The sequence below is a fragment of the Perognathus longimembris genome, chromosome 4 (genome assembly GCF_023159225.1).
Source record: "Perognathus longimembris pacificus isolate PPM17 chromosome 4, ASM2315922v1, whole genome shotgun sequence".
Taxonomy (NCBI): Eukaryota; Metazoa; Chordata; class Mammalia; order Rodentia; family Heteromyidae; genus Perognathus; species Perognathus longimembris.
In genome coordinates this window covers 24,524,392-24,543,072 of record NC_063164.1, presented here as the reverse complement: position 1 = coordinate 24,543,072, position 18,681 = coordinate 24,524,392, and the positions used below count along the sequence as shown (strand labels likewise).

Sequence of the window (18,681 nt, the reverse complement as noted above, 5' to 3'; positions counted from 1 at the left end):
ATTTCTATTCACTTTTCCCTCTTTATGCAATACAAATGGCCAAGGTGTGTGACCTCATCTGTGTTCTTGCAATTGCCATCATCATCTTTGCCTTGGAGCCCTACCTCCACAAATGATAAGGAAAAGAACAAAACAGGACTCATTTCCCATACTTATATTCAATGGTGCTAATGGAAATCATCTCAGCATCTTTTTAAAGTGCCACTAAAGGACAAACATAAATGGGAGAAAAAGAAAACATTTGACCTTTCTTTTGATATCCCAAATAAAATCAGCATGGGAAACCTTAGAATTTCATTGGCATTAGAAGATAGTGCTATTTTTTATTCTAATTGTGTAGTGTGGAAGTACACATGAATATTTTGCACTCCTTCATCCTGCAGCAGAGCATGTTTACCATGTCCTCATGCCCTCTATCCTTAGCAGGAGAGTCTTCCAGTTAGAAGCCAATCGTGCATTCCAGGCCTTGGGTTCTGCTCCTGTCTTGAGGACCCTCTCTGACTCTTCTATTTTTACCATCCCTCATGTTAATGGGACACTAACCATCCACATAGCTATGTATTTATATTTTTAAACATTTAATCATGTGAGTGGAACCAAATCCAAATGGTACAAATGAGCAGACGGTGAAGAAGCCGTCCATCCCTAGCCACTCAGGACCTCTTCTAAGAGGAACTAGCTGATGACTCCTAAACTCAGAAATATGCATCCATCACCATGCAGATACTTTGAGTTAAAGGACTCCTGAAAGTCTGTTCCTTCCTGTATATTCCTTACCTTAACCACATCTTTCCTGTCTTTCATGACTCACCAAACTTAGTAAATGATAAGGCCAGTAGAGGTAGCCAGCTGTTCTTGACTATCCCCTTAAGGTTGAGATTAATAGTGTAAATTATATACTCTCTGTCATGACCCCCTGTTGGTGGAAATTCTGCCTCATGAAATGATACTACCATGTCTCAAAGGCAAAAACATCAAGTACATTCTTGAGTTCTCTCTCATCCTTTTTCTCAGATTGGTCATGTTTGGCAAATTGTATCTCTTTCAAATCTAGCTTCTTCTATATCTACATCTCCTTGGCTACCGTTTAGCTAATGTTCTAGTCATTCTTTACTGTTCTTCCTGCTTCTTCTATCTCCTCCTTCAATCCATTCTTCTGATTACAGAATGATCACTCTAAACTTAGAGTCTGCTCCTATGCCTAAAATCTTACATTAGTTCAAACAAGCCTTAGAGTTACCTCTCTACCTCCTGACATTCTCTTCTCAGACTGTTTTCCAGATACAATGGGTGGGTAGTTCTCTCCAAGTTTATTCTTATCTTTGTCTTTTTTACGTTCCTACCTTTCAAAAGAGCAATCCTCCCATTTATCACCCAGCTTTTCTTCTCACATTTCACTCTGGTTATCATCTCCTTCCATGATATTAAAATCATGCTGGAGCTTCTGATAGATCTCCTGGCATCCAGCATAGAACATGGAACACAGAAGCTCCACTGTAAGTCTGTGGCTTCCAAGTCTAGGATCCTTCCTTTCTACTCTGGTCTCACGCCTTCTTTCTCCATTCTACAAAATTCTCTCTTATCAAAGTCACAAATTACTTTTATGTCATATATTGATTTAATTCATAACATACAATGACTTGTCACTGGGTATCATTGATACTTTGGGATGTTATTTTATTTGACTTATCCAGAGCATCTGAAAGTATAGACCAGCTCTTGCACTTAAAACACTCTCTGCCTTTAGATCTCCCATGAAATTAGATTTTTGAGTCTCATCCTCTCTCTTTTCCCCTCTCCCATTCTCTCTGTCTCTGTCTCTGTCTCTCTCTCTCTCATGCTCCTCTGTCAGCTGACCTAGTTCTACATAACCACTAGGTTAGGTTCTAGGACTGTCTCACAGCTTGTGGTATTTATAAGGCAACAGCTCCCAATTTGGCAGCTTAGTCCAGCTGGTCCTGAGCTCTGAGAAATGCAGTCCTCTAATAGTTTCATTGCAGACACCCCAAAGGTATTTCAGAATTAGAAAGTAAGGAGCCAAATCCATCTTTCCTTTACACATGTATGTGTACAACACACACATACACACACACATTCTTATTCCTTTTTCTCTGTGTGTGTGTTTATGTGATTTTTTTTTCTATCAGTATATGTACTCAATTTCCATCAGTAATTGAACTAGAGGAAGCCTGAGTCCTCTGGAGTTCCCAGAGCCACCCTATCATCAAGTCTTGATAATTACATTTCTTATTTGTCTCCCAAATTTCTATTACCCATAATCTTGATTGTAATTAGCCCTTTCCCATGTTATTATGCTACCCCCCCTCCAATTCTAGTCTTTTTGCAAACAGCCTTGCCTTATTCCAGTATATTTTCCAAACTAATCGTACCACTGATCAGACTTCTGGGACCCATCTTGTCTCCCTCACATATTTTTCTGTCACTTTCTCCTGACCAGATCATTTTCCATTTAGAGGCCTTCCAATCACCCTCAGCATCTTCATGAAAGCTTTGACTCTTAGCTCCATCTTCTTAGGCTTATGATACATGAGGTGTTTTTTTTTTTTAAGTTTTTGCAAATAAGCTAATGTAGGATTTTCTGCGTCAAGTTCTTCATTTCTTTCCCCAGGCCTATGTCCTCACGGCACAGCACCCTATATATGCATTCTGGAGATACACCACAAAGCAATAATTTGTATAATGTATGGTTCTTTGGTGGACTGCAGATTCCCAAAGAGAGATCAGAGCTGTCTTACTCACCACTATGGTTTGAATATGAAATATCTCCACAGGCTCATGTGTTGTATGCTTGGTTCCAAGCTGATGGTACTATTTGGAGAGGTTTTGGAAACTTTAAGTCACAGGGTCTTGGTTGGAGGAGGTAGGTCACTGAAGGTTGCGTGGCCCTTGGAGGCTGGGTGTGACCCTCATCCCTTCTTCTCTCTCTGCTGTCTGACACCCATGAGGTAAAGAACCACCCGCATTACAGCCTCCAGCCACCATAATGTTCAGATGGAACATGCGGGGGCCAAGCCACCATGATGTTCAGATGGAGCACATGGGGTCAAGTCACCATGAATTGCACTATGATAAAAATAAACTCTTCGTCCCTTCAGTTGTTTTGTCACGTTTCATGGTTACAGTTATAGATGAGTCACTAACACCCAAGTATTTCCAGTTTCTAGCCCTTGTTTATTGTTAGCACTCTTTAAACATAAGTGGAAGGAAGGAATGTTGGGTTCTAAAAGACATTTGATTAAACCTGTTTGCATAAATGAATGTATTTACTTTGACATGCCTATTTTAAATGGGATTTACCTCAAGGCAAAGGAAGGACAGAAAGATATAGCTCTTCCATATGAGTTTATTAGGTTAGAGAAAATGCCAAGGGAAAAAAATATTCTGCAACAAATATGGTGTTACAGGTTAAATCATATTACTAAAAATATTCTGTAGTCCTAACCTCTGTTTTCTGTGCTTGTGAACTTATTTGAAAATAGGGTCTTAGCACATATAATCAATTTATCTTGGGTCATTGCTGTTTTAATCTGCCTAGTTCATGGCAATTTATTATAGTAGGTCTACAAAACTATTAAATATTCTCTATACAAAATTTAGGTAGGTGTTTTAGGTGATCTCTTTAACATTTTTACCGTGTTTCATTTCAAAAGATTCTGAATTTGGTAGTTTCTTTTGTCAGTAATTTAGTGAAAAATAATGAAATATGGATTTGAGTATCTACATTAATAGTGATTCATTTATAACAAGTATTTAATGCTCTTCATAGTAGCTCAATGAAGTAAAATATCTAAAGACATTACCTGATCTGTAAGGCTGAAAAATTATGTTGTTTCCAAGTGCAACAAGTTTCTCCTGTTGAAAAAGTTTATAATCAGATAATTAAATGGCAATAATCACTAACTTATTCCACAATAGAATAGTGCTTTAATTCTTGATTTTCAATAAAGAAAAATATTTTAATATGCCATAAATTACAATCCCAATGAGCAATGTTCATCTTATTCCATTACATTTTTATTGCTTCATTAATTTTAGGAATAAGTTACAAATTAAACAAATAGAAAACCAATGCATACCTTGGTCGGATAGATTCAGTTTAAGATTATTATCAAGGTCAGTTCCCTTGAATGTAATCTGACATTACCTGAAACAGATCACTTGTCAGGTTGTTCATTATTTTTCCACTTATTTCAATGTTTTCAAGATCAGTAAGAACCATCCAGGTCCCATTCTCAAATTTCACAGGCATAGAAAAGACAATCCCTTCCGGAATACCAAATTGGCCTGCAGTGAGCATACATAAGCAAAACAAAAACGAAGACACGGAGGAAACCACACTCTTTTGAGAATTACAGAAAAGGATACACATAGCACACGTGTGTGTGTGTGTGTGTGTGTGTGTGTGTGTGTGTGTGTGTGTGTGTGTGTGTATACCAGTACTGGGGCTTGAACTCAAGCCTTGGACATTCTCCCTTAGCTTTTTCACTGAAAGCTGATATTCTATCATTGAATCACAGCTCCACTTTCTGCTTTTTTGCTGGTTGGTTAGATATGAGTCTCAGACTTTCCTGCCCAGGCTGGCTTTAACTGCACTCTTCAGATCTCAGACACATGAGTAGCTAGGATTACAGGTGTGAGCCACTGGTACCTGGCCATAATACACAAGTGTGTGTGTGTGTGTGTGCGCGTGCACACGCGTGCACGTGCGCATGCACATGCATGTGAGTCCTGGGCCTTGAACTCAGGGTGCTGACCCTTAACTTCTTTTGCTCAAGGTTAGCACTCTTCCACTTGAGCCATAGTGCCATTTTTAGTTTTGTGGGTTTTTTATTTTGAGTGGATATAAGAGTCTAACAGACTTTCCTAGCTGGGCTGTCTTTGAACCACGATCCTCAGATCTCAGTCTCCCGAGTACCTAAGATTACAGATATGAGCCACTGGCACCCAGCATAGTCCACAATTTTTAGTGGCAATGATAGAATTAAGTTTTAGGAATTCCTCTTTAGGGTAGACCAAAGCACTCACTTGAGAAGTACTAGCTGAGTACTTGTCCAAGTTTTAACAATTCTCTCTACTCGTCTCTCATACCTAGGAGTTAACACAGTATTTCCTTTCCAAACTTTGTCTATTTTCCTTGTGGTGTCTGTTTCTCATAACTTCTCATGACTTTCTCTGTAGCCCACGAACCTAAGTCATTTGTGCAATCAGCCTTCCACTCTTGCAGCTCATATGGCAGCCATTATACCTGGGTATGCAGGACTGGGAATGGAAAGAAAGCAGGCAAGAAAGTTGATTATCTCCTTGCAGCTTCAAATTCCACACGGGTATGCTAGGAATAAAAAGACTAATACTGAGCACCATTCAGGTAAAATCACCTTCCCTTTTTTGGAACCTCAATTAAATAAGAAAGCTGTTCTCACCATTTCAGACACCAAAAAATGCTGTGACCAGGGCAAAAATACTGAGGACAGTCAAGGAACCAGAGCCTAAAAGACTTTTTCTTAGGTCATAGGTCCTTTGTTCATTCTGTATGTGTTTTATCTGTGAATAACTAAACTTATGGGCAGAGAATGTGTGGATGTTATCTAAGGGTATGGTTTTAGGGAGACAGATAACTATCATTTATCTCCTTCTTCCTAGTGGTGCATTCTTTATTTTTAATAAAATTCCTCCACAGAGTAACTGAATTTTCTCTTTATAAATAAAGGCAGAGTTTTAAATGCCCATTTCTTGACAAAGGTGACAAACTAACTTGAATTCACACTGTGGTAATGCGGAGCTAAAGTTCAATTGTACAAAATTCACTGCATGTCCTATAAAATGCTTTTTCCTGAAGGAGTAGACAGATGATCTGGACAAAGCTGCTGCCTTGAGAGGCTAGACAGACCCATAACAAGGATATACACATATAAAGCCATGAGGGCAACTACAATGTGCTCTCTGATAGTTGGCAAAGCACTGTGTTACTGTAGAAGAGAGATGGAGAGTGATTCTGATCTGAGAGATTTGGGGAGATATCCTTGAGGTGTTTTTTTCCTTTACCAAAGTGGTAGGTAATAATGGAATGAACTGATGGATGAATACTTATTTTCCTATACTCTAAATATCCAGACAGCTTATAGACAATGAGAAGACATGGACAGGAGTTTTTTTTAATATTAAGATATGAAAAGTTTAGATTTACCCTCACTCAATACTCCTAAGGACACAATCTCCCCAGGTGGTGAGCCATGGTACCAGTATTTCAAAGTAGTGGTGATGCTATGTGCAGCCAAAATGCCTCCAAATAGTTTTCCTGTGGCTGTCATGTTTTTAAGAGTCATCACAAATTCTTTCTGTATCCATTCTCTGCAAGAAAGAGACACAATTTCATCAGGAGGGAAGAATGGAAATGAAAAGGGAAATGCCTTGTGTTGTTGGATATCAGTAAACGTAACTGCATCCATAACCAAAATGGAAATATGACCTCATGGTTCCTTAAACAATCACTGGGGAGAGGATGCAATGTAGCAGAAAGGTACCCCCAGATGTCAAACTGAACATGGTACACAGAAAAGTGACCAAATACTTTGGCAACAATTACTTTGATTACAAAGAATGTATTCTATGAAGATACCTTCTTAAAACTAGTGATGCCCTTCATTTAGAATCAATTTTTAAAAAATAAATCATTGAAAAAAATAAATCATTGAATCATTCACACTGAGATTTAGAGGAGTAATCATGGTTTTATGGCCCACAGTCTAAACTATGAAACAGTCCAGCTGAACGAGTGCAAGTATTAAGGGCTACTCCTGCTGTGGGTTAGCCTACGGCATAGATCCATCTAACACTGGCCCTGGCCAGTTAGCAAACGCAGAGGCATCTGGCTGCAGCAGGCTGAACCTGGGACTCATCATTCTTGGGCATGGATGAGGTTCCTATGGGCTGAGGAGGAAAGGTGAGTAAACAGCAAAACAAAGGAAATGCTAAGAGTGGGAAATTTCTGCTGTTGAGAAAAAAAATTCATTAAAGATACTCCTGCAGGTTTCTCTTGTGCTGTGTCCTGGTGTGAGTGTTCACTAGAATTAACTGGATGAATCCATTTCATCTTCCCAATGATCCTGTGTGGGTCATGCTATATTATCATTTTCATACTGCTGATGGAAAATCCATATCAGAGGGTTTATAGAATATCTCTAAAACAACATGGCTAGTATGAGGCTAAATGAGAATTCTGTCCCAAGTGGCTTGCTCCTTAGTACAGTGATCCAAGTACCTCTTAGTTGTGCCTCTCAGGGGAACACAGCACCCCACTTTGCCTGGCCAGCTTATCATCTTAATTCTTCTTTTTGGAACTCACTGGGCTACATACCTGGCTTTAGAGTTTAAAAGTTACTTTATGCATGCTTGTATTAATAGAATATGTGAACTACCTTAATAATGATTTGAAATATCAAAATCCATACTTTCAACATAAATGAAATTGGGGTTGTAAATCCACTAGTTACTACTTGTAGAATAAGTATGAAGGTAGCCAGTACAAATAATTTGTGTATAAATGGCTGGAAGATAATTAAAAAGATGCTAACAACTATTCTACATTTATGTAACTTTTGTTAGTGTACTTCACTCAGAAATATACGGTACCTGTCAAAAAGCAAGCTTAAAACAGGGCGAGAATAATTAGGAGGCCCCCAAATTGCACTATCATATCCATAAACCCTCGCTTTCCTCAGATCCACATAGTTATTCCCGCTGATGTTGCCCCAAATGATCACATCTTTGATGCCTATAAAAAAGTAGAAATAAAAAGAGATTATAACAACATGTTTTTATAATTAATATAAAATTAACTGGTATATTTTTGTTTGTATGTTTATTTCTATTTGGTATACAATGAGGTGAAGTTTATGACCTTTAAAACTGTGTAAAAGATATGGAGCAGCTCAATGACCACGACGGTCTGGTAATCCTCAAATAATACAATGAGATAGGTACATGCACAATTTCAGAAAAGATTGAAATATTCCCTGAAAGAAACCACTATTAAAAACTGTATCATTAGAATTAGTCTTCTAACCATGACTCTGCATTACATTGAAAGAGAGAGAGAGAGAGAGAACTTTTAAAGCTACTTTAACTTTGACAAGATACCCTTGTTTCTAGAATGAAATCGCTGAAAGAGAAATTCAGGCCAGTGGTTTAACTCTGTAGGTACATTTCACTTCTGACAAAAAGTGAGAGTGATTCTATTCTATGTGGGAGCCAATTCCAGGTAGAAGGTATAGAAGAAAACCAATAAGCCCCAAACCCACAACATTATGAGACTGGAGGGTATGCAAGAAGAAATCACAACTATGTAGTGGCATGTAGTTATACTACATTACCAGTGTGGCTTAAACAAGGCAGGTGAGCTCAAGGCCCCGACTTAAAGTCCCAGTACCGGCTCGAAGGACAAAAAGGAAAAATAATGTATGACAGGAATGTAAAACAGGCTCTGTTGGGGATAGGTACCAGTAAGATTGTGGAGGACCATTATAGAGGGTCAATATAGTTGAAGGTTTTTATATTGTATATATGAAAATATATCAATGGGCAGAGTTTGATCAGGGTACACTTTATGTATGTTTGGAGATGTCACAAGAACTCCTCACAATATACAACTAATATTTACTAATAAAATGGTTTCTTTAATTTTTTATTTTCAGCCATGGGGCTTGAACTCTGGTCCCGGGTGCTGTCTCTGAGCGATTCAGTTCAAGGCTAGCATTCTATCAATTTGAGCCATGGTGCCACTTTTAGTTTTCTGGTGGTTAATTGGAGATAAGAGTCTCATGGACTTTTCTGCCTGGGCTGGCTTTGAACCATGATCCTCAGATCTCAGCCTCCTGTGCATCTAGGATCACAGGCATGAGCCACCAGTGCCAGGATCTGGTAAAAAAAAAAAAAAATTGGAGAAGAGAATGATCACATGCTTTGATAATAATTAGAATTTAGGAAGTTAGCATTAACATTGAGATGATATTAGTCATATGTTAATCTCCTAAGAAGCAATTTAAGAAGTTTTCCACAGGGAAATAATCATGTAACAAGGATTGGTACAGAATGTCTGTCATGAAGTAACTGGAATGCCACATATACTAGTACTTATCTCAGAGTTAGGAAGTTCTAGAATCCTTATCAGCAAAACAGTCAGTATTTCTCATGTTATTTCTGATCCCACCTTCACTTGTATCTCTGAGTAGGTTGCCTCATGGCATGGAGTATTGCTGGCCAAGGGATGAGGTATGTACCCACAGCCTGATACACATAATAGTTGGTATCAACCTGGTAGAAGGAGGATAATATATTAAAAAAAAATGAACAAGAAAAAAGAAAAGGGTTGGGCATTGGTACCTCATGCCTGTAATTCTAGCTACTCAAGAGGCTGAGATCTCAGGATTGTTGTTTAAAGCCAGCCTGGTAAGGCAAGTTTGTAAGAATCTTATCTCTAATTAAAACTACCCAAAAAAGCCCGAAGTGGAGCTGTGGCTCCAGTGGTAGAGCCCTAACCTTGAGCAGAAAAGCCCTGAGTTCAAGCAAAAAAACCAAACATACACACACAAAATGTCTCATTTTCTCTTGAATAATCTTCACATTAATTTTGCGTTTTGTACTGTCAGTAGGAGTAGGACACCATAGGCATGCATGCAAGAACACCAAAAGAAAAGTAGCTTTGAACACAGCTGATACTGGCTATGCTGTTGAGGCTCACTGAAGTCTCTTACTGCCCAGATTCGGAGCACGCTAGGGTCACAGTTCACAACTATCTTCTCAATTATTTGAGAAAGCTCCTTTACTTCCTTCCATTCTCAGGGTGCTGTGTACCTGTCCCATCAAGCAGCAGAGAGTTAAAATGTGTCAAATGTGATCCTTTTGCTGATCCAGTCTCATTATCACATGATTCTGATGCTTACTGCTTCAATGTTTATAGGAGCAGAAACTGGTTAGATATCATAAACTTATCAGTAAGTTTAACATCTTTGCAAAGGTGACCAATGACCAGGACCTTTTCTATTACCTCACTGAATCTCCTCAATTGTAGGAGGAAGGTGCTGTTGACTATTGACAGACATCTCAGCACAGAAATTTAGGGACACACGGATGGCAAGTGGAGCAGAACTGTTTTAATATATCCTTATTTTCTCCTTCTCTCTTGGTATTGCTTTTGGGTTTTACTGAGGGACTTGAACTTGGTAGGCAGATGCTCTACCACTGAGCCACAACCCTAATAGAATTCTATTCTTTTAGACAATCCTTGTTACTTTAATTGACTGATATTATGGGAAAATGTATCATGGCTAGATTTTATATTATGACTTGGCTAATATAGATCCTACTACATCAAAAAGGTTTTGGAGGTACCCAGTTACTTGGGAGACAGAGATAGGAAGAGCTCCGTTTGAAGTCAGCCTGGGCAAAAGCATGAGACCCTATCTGAAAAACTAAAGTAAAAGGCTCCAGTAGTAGTGCTTCTAATCACGTTGTCAGTTGATACTTATAATGATAGACAAAGTCAGTTGTAAAATCAGGAACAAAAATGTGCACAGTACAATAGTGTCCCCTTATTCCAAATTGTCACTTTCATGGTTTCAAATCATCCTGAGTTAACCACAGTGTGAGAATACTAAATGAAAAATTCTGGAAGTAGACATTCATAGGTCTGGGGTAACTTCTATCACCACACATTGCTATAACTGTTTTGCTAGTTTATTATTTGTTCTTATCCTTAATCTCTTATGCTTTCTACTAATAACCCTTATCACGGTACAAATAGAAAGGCAGAAACAAGGCAAGTAGGGGGTGTAGTGCAGGTAGTTTCCCAGGTCCAGTGAAGGGCCTTGGGATGTTTGAGAGAGGGCCTCTGAATGTGGGTGGACTACTGTAATCAAATAATAATGGTGTTCTTTCCGTCTGCTTCCACTTCTGTGCCACATATCTGGGATGATCCCAGAGGCCTCGAGCCTTCATCCTGACAGCTTGAAATCATGTTTGAAAAAACAACCACAACAACACTAGCAGTCCACTCACATGAGGAGGTTGTTTTCAGCTTTCTGGCCACCATGGCTCTGGCTTGGCCTTCCACACCCATGGCCACGGCGACAATGTTGTGTGCGATGGTTGGGGCAAACTGCATAAGCAAAATCGTTTTCAGATTCACAAAGTTTTTTCCTCCCACAATGACCCTGACAGATTCCTGAGCATTTTTCTCTATGTGGTATGCGTAGAGGCGACACAGGGACACCTTGCTCCTCAGGCAGTCTTCCAGGCTGGTCACCTCCTTCTCGGTGTTCTCATCCAGCATGATGATGACCTGCGCTTGGCGGAAGGCCTCTTCTATCTTGGTGCAATAGGAGGTTCTGAGGAGGATCTGAGATGCCATGTCCTGGGTCTCCATCACCATGACTTTGAGATAATTTTCCACCTTCGGCTGGTCAAATAGAGTAAGGCTGATTTCGGTGTTCTTGCCAAACACTTCACCGCTGATCAGTATGGGAATCAGGCTGTAGCTAGCCGGGGAGGATGCACTGATAAAAATGCAAAGTTGAGTTGCAAGTGGTTAGAAAAACAGTCAAATGTTTGTTCTTAAGTATTTTTATGTGTAAGTGAATAGGCTGTTTTAATAGTTTACATAAGAATTCACCCAGGTGGGGCCAGCAGCTCATGCCTGTTAATCCTAGCTACTCAGAGAGGCTGAGATCCAAAGATCTAGTTGAAAACCAGTCTAGTGAGACAAATTCCTGAGACATCTGTCTTCAATGAACTAGCAAAAAACTGGATGGAGACATGGATGTGGCAGCCAGCCCTGACTCAAAAGCTGAGCAGGAGGGCAAGGAGTTGAATGAAGTCCCCAGTAAGGCACCAAGGTGAGGGGCGAAGGTACTCACAGATATTTTAAAGTGTAGCAATGGGAAGCAGAACAGCAATAACAAGAAACTCTCACTGCTGACCCCCGTGTTGGACATCTGAAAACAATCTCAAACTAAGAAATGCACTGTGTGTTATATTCCAACAAAGTAGAATTCCTTATGTATAGAGAGCAAGATTTCATCACATCATTCTAATTTCATGCCTACATTTCCTCTTGAACAGGACATAGGTTTCATTTCCTAAAGCTCTCTTACACCCTCGTGTACCAAGGAATAACAGTTTTTGGAATAGACTATCTTTTCTAAATATTCACAAACAAAAGCTCTCACAAACATGGTTAGCATGCGCACTGGTTGTGCATGATGTATTTGCAACCTCATGCAGGAATTTGCTTGTCTGTTTCTGTGATAAAATCAACAGTAGGGAATTGGGAAACATAGCAGAGAATTTCTGAGATTGCTATGGGCTTGGGGAAGGGCACGGTGGGAATTTGCATAGTTTTTTGAATTCTTCGATGATACGGTATTTACAAAATCTGGCGAAAGAGTCGTGGATGTTTACTATATAATTATCTATTGTTTTTTGTATTTTTAATGTTGCAAAATAGCAAATACTTCATAAAACAAGTGTCCAGATTAGAATATACACACACAGCCTGGACAGTGTAAGAGACAGAGTAAGGGGACAGAGAATGGAAGTGAAAAAGAGGGAGAGAAAGAGAAAGAATGAGTGCAGAAATAGGAGAGAAAGTAACAACAATGGCTGTACATGCTCCACTCTGGGAGAACTGAAGGGCAGATTCTAAAGAAGGAAGATCAGGAGCAGGGTGAGGGGAGTGGGGTTAGAGAGTGAGTGAACACAGGGAGAAGATCCAAGGTGAATTAGAAAGTGGGAGGAGCCTGAGGGCAATGGTCAAACAAGGCAAGGGACAAGGATAGAACTCAATAAAACTGCCACACAATAAATATGCTTTCAGATTGTGTGTGTATATAAAACTCCTACGTGGGGTTATATAAGAGGTTATACATATATGCATACACACACAAACTTGATAGCCCTTCTTCAACCATGGAATGAATCCCATCTTATGTTTCTTTCAAAAAAAATTAACAGCCAATCTAATAAACAAAATCCTAGGGTCTGACTCTCGCACCTGGTGATCCAGACCTGCAAGGGGTTGATAAGATCGCTCAGGGCTTCTTTCTCCAGTTCTTTTCCTATGTGTGTTTCCAGATTCTCTTGAGCAATTACCATCATCATCTGAGTTGTCATACTAGAGGTGACACCATAATACAGCTAAATATTGGAGAAGCAAAAGTCAATCTTAGAAAAGGGATCAATACTCAATAATGGCTAGTAGGGAAAAATTTTTGCCTAAGTAGGCTGGAAAAATAGAGGAGAGAATGTCTCAGAAAGCAAGACATTTGAAATATGAAATCATGGAAGAGAATAACGTTTAAAACATAAATCCGTTTACCTTACATACCTGAGCATACTCTAAGAACTCGTTATGTCCACCCAGGAGCAGACCCTTTCCTCCACGATCGATCATTTCTCTCCAGATGATTGGAGACCTTTTGTGATTCCATTTATTCTTTTCACACACTCCTTTCAGCCACTCCTATTGAATGACACCCCAAGAAAAGACATATATTAAACCTGCCTGAGAATTCAATACTCTAGAATTTAACACTAAGCTATCAGCTTGTTTTAATGCCACTATGCGTACATAGTACAATTTAGGCATCTTTAAACAGGAAAAATGTGAACATAGAAGATTGATGGTTTCAGTAGCAAATTACTAACTAAGAAAGGTTTATTGACCTAATAATGGTATGCTTTCTGCTGACGAGATCTGAGATGTGTTTAACTTAAGAGAGACTAGATGCTCTTATTTGATTGATTTTTTAGAGGCTGTTTTTTTTTTTCCTGTACATGAAATATTTCCAGTTTTAGGGCCACATAAAGATTGATACTGCCTTTCAAATTTGTGGACATGGTTTATGTGCTTAAGACTGAATTAATGAGCTAAAAAGTCATTTGTGGATTTCTGATTATATTTATCAGAAAAGAATTTAAATTATTGTTATCAAGTTTGGGGATACCAGACATTCCAGTGATAAGATCTGATGGGGAGACAAGGAGCAACATTCTTATCTGTGAAGAACAGAGTAGCAGTATTAAAGCCCAAGTCATTATTGGAGAAATCCCTAATGAGGCTACCTTCTAATTAATGTCTTGGGAATTAATTTCTCTTACTTACATTGAAGATCTCTCTAGATATATCCAAGCTGAAAACAAACACCATGAGGATTTATCATGGACCTCTAGTCATGGCTCAACCAATGACAGGTTGGGCCTAAGCAGAAAAGTTCTATCTCAAAAGACCATCAGGGCCTGGGAATATGGCCTAGTGGCAAAAGTGCTTGCATCATATACATGAAGCCCTGGGTTTGATTCCCCAGCACCACATATATAGAAAACGGCCAGAAGTGGTGCTGTGGCTCAAGTGGCAGAGTGCTAGTGTTGAGCAAAAAAAGAAGCCAGGGACAGTGCTCAGGCCCTGAGTTCAAGGCCCAGGACTGGCAAAAAAAAAAAAAATCCCATCAGGACCAAGCAGAATATATTGATGTCTCAACAGCAGCTGAGAGAATATAAATAGGACTGGTGTGTTGTGTCAAGAGTGGAACATAAAATTGGACCAGCGAGAAGTCCCCCATGTGAGTGCCTCTTCTGCAATTCAGGAGTGCATACGCCGGCAGGGAACTCAGGAGACAGTGATAGCATGTTGCTAGACTGTCTCTTGGAGGCTTGGAGAAAGTCATGACTCAGACTATAATACAACTAAAATTCCAAAACTGCCATGGAAGAGAGTGGAAGAAGGGGTTCAAGAGGCTACTGGACTTGGTACTGTGGGAATCTGGAAACCTTTCTAGGTAGTCGAGTTCTCTGAAAGGGCCCTGATGGCACTGCATGCATCAACTTATGTGGAATGTACCAGAGAGAGGTGCCTCGTGACATGGGAAGCTCAGTGCATCCATTCTTGATAAACTCTGGATATAATAGAGGCTGGGAGGGGGCAGAACCCCCCAGAGAGCATCTGTTGTGAAAGGTATTCTAACCAATCCAGCAGGCAGAATGGTCTCACAAATGAGATAGAGGTTATGGAAGCAGCACAAAGGGAATGGTTGCCAGGCACTAAAGCTTACCTAGTTATCATTCCTGCTGAATGGTCAATGACCCAGCAAGATAAACCAACATGGGCCCCTAGAAATGGTGCTATCATTTGAGGATACCAGTTAAGACTCTTTGAGATGATTATATTAGACTCCTAGCCTGCAGAGCACAATGATTTTTTCTAAATTTGTATCAACATATGTTGTGGGTAAAGAACTATCTTCCTGCTCATAGATCTTTGGACTAGCACCCTTGGCTAAGCACTTACAAGCCATCTAGCACACAAATACTAGGTCCTATATAACTCAATTTTAAACCAAGAGACGCATTTTATAGCAAAAAAAAAAAAAAAGATGCTGCAAACAGAATCGGGCCTATTATGAGATCTATTGCTCCTATTGTACCACCCAGCCTGATAGAGGGGCAAAAGGGCCACCCAAGACATGGGCCACCCAAGACAAGGGACATATCCCTTGCAAGAATGGACAGCTCCTTCAGGATGTCACACACACAGAGACACACACAAACAGACACACATACATCAATGTAGTGTTTTGGCCTAAAACATAGGATGACTGAATTCAGGGAATAAGAATTAAAATGAGGGCTGGGGATATAGCCTAGTGGCAAGAGTGCCTGCCTCGGATACACGAGGCCCTAGGTTCGATTCCCCAGCACCACATATACAGAAAACGGCCAGAAGCAGCGCTGTGGCTCAAGTGGCAGAGTGCTAGCCTTGAGCGGGAAGAAGCCAGGGACAGTGTTCGGGCCCTGAGTCCAAGGCCCAGGACTGGCAAAAAAAAAAAAAATTAAAATGAAAAGGGACACTGTTTAACATCATTCCCAGTGACCCATGTAAGGAATTTGTACTCCTAAATCCCAAAGGGGAAGTAACTATAATAAGGACAAAGGAAGAGTCCCACTACACTTTAGGCTTTGCTGTCCATAATTCACACAGTGAGATGTTATGACAAGAGACCAGCAGGCAGAGACTGGAGTTGCCTTTCTGGAAAGGGTAACTGGTTCCACTGATCAGAGGAAGGTACTTAGCATGGGTGCTGAAGAATATAATGGAAGGTGTGACACTGATTAAGACATGTGTACTCATAAACTGACAGGATGAATTGAAAGTCCTTTGTATAACTCTTTGAAGAAAAGAAAAACAGAAAAAAGCAGCATCTGGCTTATCAATCAGCTACCCTTAGTATTGCTCTGCTCACACTTGACAAAAAAATAGACAAATGCGGCAGTCAAATCCTGAAGAGTGACTATGGCTCAGAGCCTTTAAGGACACAGACCTGAGTAACCTACAGTGGATAGAACAGAAAAGAAGTGTTGAGTGTCAATTTGGCCTTGAAACTACATGCCATGGGGAATATATTTTATTTTACTAACCTTCCTCTTGTAAAGTTTCCCAAGGGAAGGATATCAATTGCAACTGACAGAGGAGCTGTTACTAGACAGTGACAACTTATTTGGTACATGTGGACCTACAGGTACAGCTGAGAGTTTGTAGTGGATGCTGTCATGTATAGTCTACATCCCTTCTTAATAACCAAGGAACTCATGCCCTTATCCACCTTCTGTATTGGAGGCTGATGGTATACTGCCAGCTCCATGAGTGATCTCAGCTGAAGAGTTAAACTATTTTCCCTGTAAAAGCCAACATCTGATGACAGGTTGGTATAGAAGTGAAAAAAGCCTGCCTCGACTTGGGATGTCTCTGAAAAGTTATACCAGCATGAGTTCCTTGTAGGATCCTATGAGCCTCAGAGGCTGCGTGGTAGTTCACCTACTCCCCTTAACCAAGTACTGGTGTCCTCTATCCTTCTCAGGTTGTCAATGTCAAGAACACTTTTTGTTTCCATTTTGAAGCTGTTTCTGGTGCAACACAATCATAAAGATGACTCTTTCAATGCAACAAGCCCTCATATAACTAGAAATCCATATGAAGGAGAATGAAAAGTTAATGAGTGTGGTATAATACATCTGGATTCTTGTTGGTTGTGGAATCACCAAACTTTACTCCACTTATCAGCTAGAGTATCCTTCATACTATTAGATATTAAAAAGAATAAGGTCTTGAGACTAAACTACTTTTACTAATCTTGAAATAAGCATTCATACACGAACATTTATTACTAAAAGCCAATATGACACACTAATTTTTAATGATACTAATTTTTAAATAAAAAATCAATATGTATGTGTGTGTTTAACAAATTGTAAACATTTCTTACCTCCCAAACATCAGGGTGCTGTGTGATTTTAAATATTCGGAAATCAGGAAGATTCTTTTGTAAATAGTCTGCCAGAAGTTCTGCTTTGGCATAAAACGGACAATCCGCTTTACCTAAGAAAGTTCAAATTAGCCATGTTTTCTTTCAACACAGAAATTATCACCTAGGTATAACTTTTTTGCCATGAAATTATGGAGTTTTCCATGGTTAGATTTGTATAACATAAAATGATGGTAGAAATTGCCATCACATAAACTTCTGATTATAATGTTGGTGAAAATGCACAGGAGATCAGAATAATACAATATGGAAACAATCAAATTTGTATTTTACTTGAGTGTTATAGCTGCAGTATGGAGAGAAAGACTGACTTCCAAGAGAGTAGGCAGGTGTACAAGAAAAGGTTGGTGGAAATCTGCTCTAGTGTAAAGGGCAATGGAAATGGAGAGAAGTATTCTGGAGAGGAATTAAAGCACAGAATCTGTAGAATGGAATGTCTCACTGAGTGGATGAGGGAAGGTGAGATAACAATTATTTCGAAGCAGCCCAGTGCCGGTGTGGCTCATGCCTGTAATCCTAGCTACTCAGGGGGCTGAGATCTGAGGATGACAGTTTGAAGCCAGCCCGGGCAGGAAAGTCCGTGAGACAATTATCTCCAATGAACTACTCAGAAAAAAAAAGCTGGAAGTGGCTTGCGGCTCAAGTGGTGGAGCGCTAGCCTTGGGCACAGAGTAGAGCCCAGGCCCTGAGTTCAAGCTCCAGGACCGGCCAAAAAACAAAACAAATAAAAAGGCACTTCTTTATGGTTCACTACTCCCAGAAAATGAAAACCCCTAAGGGGAGAGATGCTATCCCCCCCTCCCCTGTTGTATCCACCAGTGTCCAGAAGTCCTTGCCACTCTGTCACTGTACAATTCGTGTTGGTGAATAAATGCACGGGGAAAATCTGAGGTAATTGCTAGAATGGAAGCCAATTAAGGTGACCGCTGACAAGAGTCCTTTGGCAGTGAGCAGTTGGTGGAATCATGCTCGATCTGCGGCCTGTGAGCAGACGTGTGGGTCACTCACCCGCGATCACGAACTTGGCCATGGTCTGAGAAGACCACGATCCGCGCCGGCGGCGTCGCGGTTTCCTAGCAACTACGCAGCCCAGCTCGCGCAGGCGCACTCTGACTGCTGCCGGCGCTTGACGTTCGACGATGATGGGATACTGAGGGAGGGGTTAAGGTCTCGAATTCACGACTCGGAAGGATTACGTTTCGGCACACGACTAGATGATACATCGCCTCTTTTTTTTAAGCCTATGGTTTCTCTGTCTCCAGTTTCATTCCGGCGCTCAGGAAAACTAGCC

The 18,681-nt window shown here is 40.1% G+C and overlaps 1 protein-coding gene across 2 annotated transcripts; it reads right to left on the bottom strand.

The window, feature by feature from the left end:
• Window positions 1-3,493: 3,493 nt before the first annotated feature.
• On the bottom strand, window positions 3,494-18,465 carry Mdh1b (malate dehydrogenase 1B). 2 transcript variants are annotated; one of them, XM_048344192.1, is made up of 9 exons: window positions 18,399-18,465; window positions 17,331-17,443; window positions 13,400-13,534; window positions 13,067-13,209; window positions 11,074-11,570; window positions 7,651-7,792; window positions 6,206-6,369; window positions 4,166-4,305; window positions 3,494-3,873 (listed from the first exon to the last, which is right to left on the bottom strand). In XM_048344192.1, the coding sequence occupies exons 1-9, from the start codon at window positions 18,418-18,420 to the stop codon at window positions 3,772-3,774; spliced, it is 1,458 nt and encodes a 485-aa protein (XP_048200149.1). In that variant the 5' UTR covers window positions 18,421-18,465; the 3' UTR covers window positions 3,494-3,771. The 2 variants fall into 2 exon arrangements, with proteins under 2 accessions (XP_048200149.1, XP_048200150.1); XM_048344193.1 differs by lacking the exon at window positions 18,399-18,465 and adding an exon at window positions 17,664-17,677.
• Window positions 18,466-18,681: the final 216 nt, after the last annotated feature.

Excerpts from the sequence above, each read along its gene's own strand:
- Mdh1b (XM_048344192.1), bottom strand. The coding sequence starts at position 18,420 with ATGGCCAAGTTCGTGATCGCGG. Across the intron at positions 11,571-13,066 it reads TTGCAGGTCTGGATCACCAG|TGCATCCTCCCCGGCTAGCT; the intron begins GTGCGAGAGTCA and ends CATTTTTATCAG. Across the intron at positions 7,793-11,073 it reads GCTGAAAACAACCTCCTCAT|GCATCAAAGATGTGATCATT; the intron begins GTGAGTGGACTG and ends ACTTTTTTATAG.